This window comes from Ciona intestinalis, chromosome 13 (genome assembly GCF_000224145.3).
Source record: "Ciona intestinalis chromosome 13, KH, whole genome shotgun sequence".
Classification (NCBI taxonomy): domain Eukaryota; kingdom Metazoa; phylum Chordata; class Ascidiacea; order Phlebobranchia; family Cionidae; genus Ciona; species Ciona intestinalis.
In genome coordinates this window covers 152355-156042 of record NC_020178.2, presented here as the reverse complement: position 1 = coordinate 156042, position 3688 = coordinate 152355, and the positions used below count along the sequence as shown (strand labels likewise).

The window sequence follows — 3688 nt, the reverse complement described above, 5'->3', positions numbered from 1 at the left end:
CTAAGCCCGATATCGGCGGAGAATCAAATAATATTTGTCTTTGTACAACAACCAAAACTTTATAAAATATTCATCCGCGCATGTCTCAATATACCAAGCGCTGCAAGACCGGGGAGGGGCAGTTGTGAGGTCACAAACTCTCTTTATGATGTCATAAAATGATCTATATCACCGAAATTAATTTAAAGCCGGATCTAGGTCACGTGGGCGCGTTATAATTTTGACGACTGACGTTATAAAATATTGACGTCATAAAGGAGTGATTTGTTGTTTAATTTTATTGGCTTCGGTAAAGATACCAATTCACAATGAAGGATCGCAGCTTTGAAAGTGTTGCCGCGCAAGCAGCGAAAAAGTGAAAAATATAAGGAAACACTGCGAAAAATAATTAGCTCTCGCTGCGGCTACGACGGTTTACGAGATCTCTTATATTGTGACGTAACGATCAAAGCGTTTTGCCGCCCCGCGCCACAGCGATCAAAGAACGAACATAAATAACAATTGATTGTAGCTTATGTGGCGACGGTACGGGAACTTGGGCTGGGAAAAAAAGGACGGATTAGTTGTATGGGAAAGCACCTAACCGTTGCCCATATAAGGCAAAGGGTGAACAGTAGGGACCCACGCCAGCTGCGATTGGTAAAGGGGGTATGGCTGGTAGCTGGGGGCTAAGGGTGGGGGTTTTGTATGGGTTGTATCTATTTAGGGGGCTATGAGGCCTTGATAGAAAAGTTGGGGTTGGTGAAGTCGCTGCAGCCAATGCTGCTGCGTGTTGGGATAAGTAAGCAGCGTATGGGTTGGAGGTGAGTTTGTCTAAGCCTCCCATCAAGTATCCTGTTGGTGCGGAAGATGATAAAGCATGAGTGCGGAGGTGGGTGAATAGTTCGTCGGCTGTAGTGAAGCGTTTGCCACAATTTCCTGAGCCGGAGTTGACCCAGTTGCATACGTGGGGTGCTGGGTCGATTGTGGGGCCTGTTCGTGCGGCTGCAGCCATCACCATTTGTGCGTAAAGCGGGTAGCCTGGTGTGGTAAAGGGGTAGAATGGTAAGCTCGGTGATTTGAGGTCGAAACATGGGTTCCCTGTAATATGGGGACCTCTGCACCCCATGCAGTATGGGTCAAAAGATTGGGGTGACGTTCCGGTTACGTTACGGGGGTCGGTGGCGCTGGTGGGGCAAACGCAGTTGCTGGTGATTCCCCTTGAGTAGGGTGAGTGGGTGTGGGGTGATTTTGTTGATGACGTATCTTGCTTCTTTGTGTCGTCATCATGGGAAGACCGTGACGTAGTGTGACGTCGTTTGCTGCTCTGTTGGTGGCGATATTTCTCCATTTGTGGGGAATGGATCGGTTTCGCGTCATCGACTTTCGTGACGTCACGAGTGATGACGTAATTGGGCTTGGACGAGTCGGTTGAGATTCTTGCTTTCTTGGCGGGAGGAGAGGTGTGATTGGTCGGCGACTTTTCCCGTTTCACCGCTTGCTGGTTGTACGGCAGATGTGGCGATGGAACCTGCTTCGGTGATGACGCCATCGCTGGTGACGTACGAGATGACGTCACGACCACTTTCCCGGCAGGTGGAGACTTCTTTGGGTCGGTGGTGAATATCTTGGTGCCGAGTTTGGCGTCTTTCCCGATGGCGCTGCATGTTTGAGCGAGGAGAGCAAGAGGGCTTTGCTTGGCGTCCACCTGTGGTAATATATATTGTCAGTGGTCGGCAGCGGACATGGGGTAAATTTAATCGCATATTGTTCGCTTTTATTGGCGACGGTGGATGGGCCTGAATAGCGGATCAAACAAGGCCTTTGTGGATCAAACGATGGATTAATAAAGGCCGGTGTAATGAAAGGGGGGTCGTAAATCTAGGCATAAAACCTATAGCAGGTGTAGAATGAATTTACGCCGCGAGATGAAAGACACCGCGGGTGATTGACGCTTTATTAGACGGCGATAAAAAGAAGCATCGTCGTAAAGCTTCCATGCCATATAACCGCTCATTACGGTTGGTAAATACGAACGTGCCAGCTATATTTGATAAATCGTCGCTTTGCTTTGTGATTCAACAATCGGTCGCGCCACATCAAAGAGCTATTGTGACGTAACAATGCCAGACGTAACTGGTTTTGGGGGTTCTGTCACGACCCGCACGTCGCGTATTTCGCTTCTTGGGCTTTGAGTGACAGCCGTAACGAATCGGGATCAAAGACGCGTTTAGCGAGGCGTGACGGCGGAGTGTAAACTAGGAACACACGCGCGTATTCACCCGCGACGTAACGCCATTGTTAGGGAACAAGAGAATCGCTTAATTGCGGAGATGGGTATTGTTTGGTAAGAACGGCGTGTGTGGCGCGAATAAAGGCGAGATTAATGAGGCGTTGTGGGGGGGAGGGTGTCAGCTCGATGGATGCCAGGTGCATAGGATTACTTGATGATTGATGACGTAACAATCACCATTGTGACAAGCACCCTCAATCGTATGTGACGTAAGGTTTAGAGAGGCCGCGCGAATTCGTCGGTGGAAACCTCGATTGAGGCCATCTGCGTCGGAGTATTTATCGCGCTTTTAACTCGCCGCGACCCTTGTGTGACGTCACAATTGCTTCCGCGTTGGGCGCGAAGACCGCGGTTTAGTGTGATGAATGCGCCACTAATCGAGGGGTGTCCTCTTTCGCGAAAACGCGACGCGGACAATCCATAATCATTACGGAGGGTTCGAGGGGCGGTGAGTCGAGTCGTAAATTTCGCGACGAGCGCGGAACGGATTGTTGTGCAGGTCATTCGGGGGGCGATTACGGTGCCAGTGCTGCCAGCTATAAAGAGGCAGTGTTGCCAGGTTTAAAACCAAGTCTTCGAAAACGCCAAGAAAACCATTCACAAAACTGCACAGTGCTGCCTATGGGGTTACATAAATGATCCGGAAACACTGGAACTATCGGTCATCATTAAAGTGGTGATTGAACGCAATAAATCGCTCCTTGCTTATTTATAACCGGCCACACCTGCGGCGGAACAGAAACGAATTTCCGCAAAACTTTTCCGAAATTACGATCTAGTTTAAAAACACGGCTGGGGGTAATATCCGCGTTGTTGGCCGTCGGATCGAATTTCGATGCTTTTAGCGACAGCGCTCGGGAAATTAATCTATTATGACGTCATAGTTTATCGCGTTCAATAACAATGGTTTACTATGATGCCATAACTTACCGTAGGCGACCCGGGAGGTGGCTGAATGTATTCGCTTCTTAGATATTGGAGGCTTCGATTCGTCATCTTGTTTCGAATATTTGATCAATTTAAACTAAGATTAAAGTTAACCTGTGGAAATAAATAAAGAACATAAATGTCTGGTATATATAAATACTCTGGTATACAATCTGCTTTATTTATTGCTCGCTTTTTCTATTTTGTTTAATTCCCTATTTTCCGCCCGAAACATCAGCTTGCGTTGCCTGCATTGGATCGCCAACTATGATGTGAAGTTGGTCGCAGTTTGAGAGAAAGAGAGAATCGCCTTTTTCTCATGGCCGATGATTGAAAGCTCTGCCTCTCAAATTGATTGACACCTCTCTCGTTTCGGCGACCAAATTAACAAAAGCTTGTCGAACGCGACAGCGAATGACGCCTTCTGCCGTGTTGACGAAAATAAAGGAAATGAGGTCATGGGGGGTAATTCAAGGCAGAATCATGGTC

General features: G+C 48.0%; 1 protein-coding gene across 1 annotated transcript; it reads right to left on the bottom strand.

The window, feature by feature from the left end:
• Positions 1 to 260: 260 nt before the first annotated feature.
• Positions 261 to 3421, bottom strand: LOC100186671 (zinc finger protein 503). Its single transcript, XM_002130210.5, has 2 exons — positions 3203 to 3421; positions 261 to 1687 (listed from the first exon to the last, which is right to left on the bottom strand). The coding sequence occupies exons 1-2, from the start codon at positions 3266 to 3268 to the stop codon at positions 560 to 562; spliced, it is 1194 nt and encodes a 397-aa protein (XP_002130246.1). The 5' UTR covers positions 3269 to 3421; the 3' UTR covers positions 261 to 559.
• Between the last annotated feature and the right edge of the window lie 267 nt (positions 3422 to 3688).

Bases quoted from the DNA above. Each gene is read 5' to 3' on its own strand.
- LOC100186671 (XM_002130210.5), bottom strand. From the start codon at position 3,268: ATGACGAATCGAAGCCTCCAATATCTAAGAAGCGAATACATTCAGCCA. The intron at 1,688-3,202 runs GTAAGTTATGGC...ATATTACCACAG, and splicing joins CACCTCCCGGGTCGCCTACG to GTGGACGCCAAGCAAAGCCC.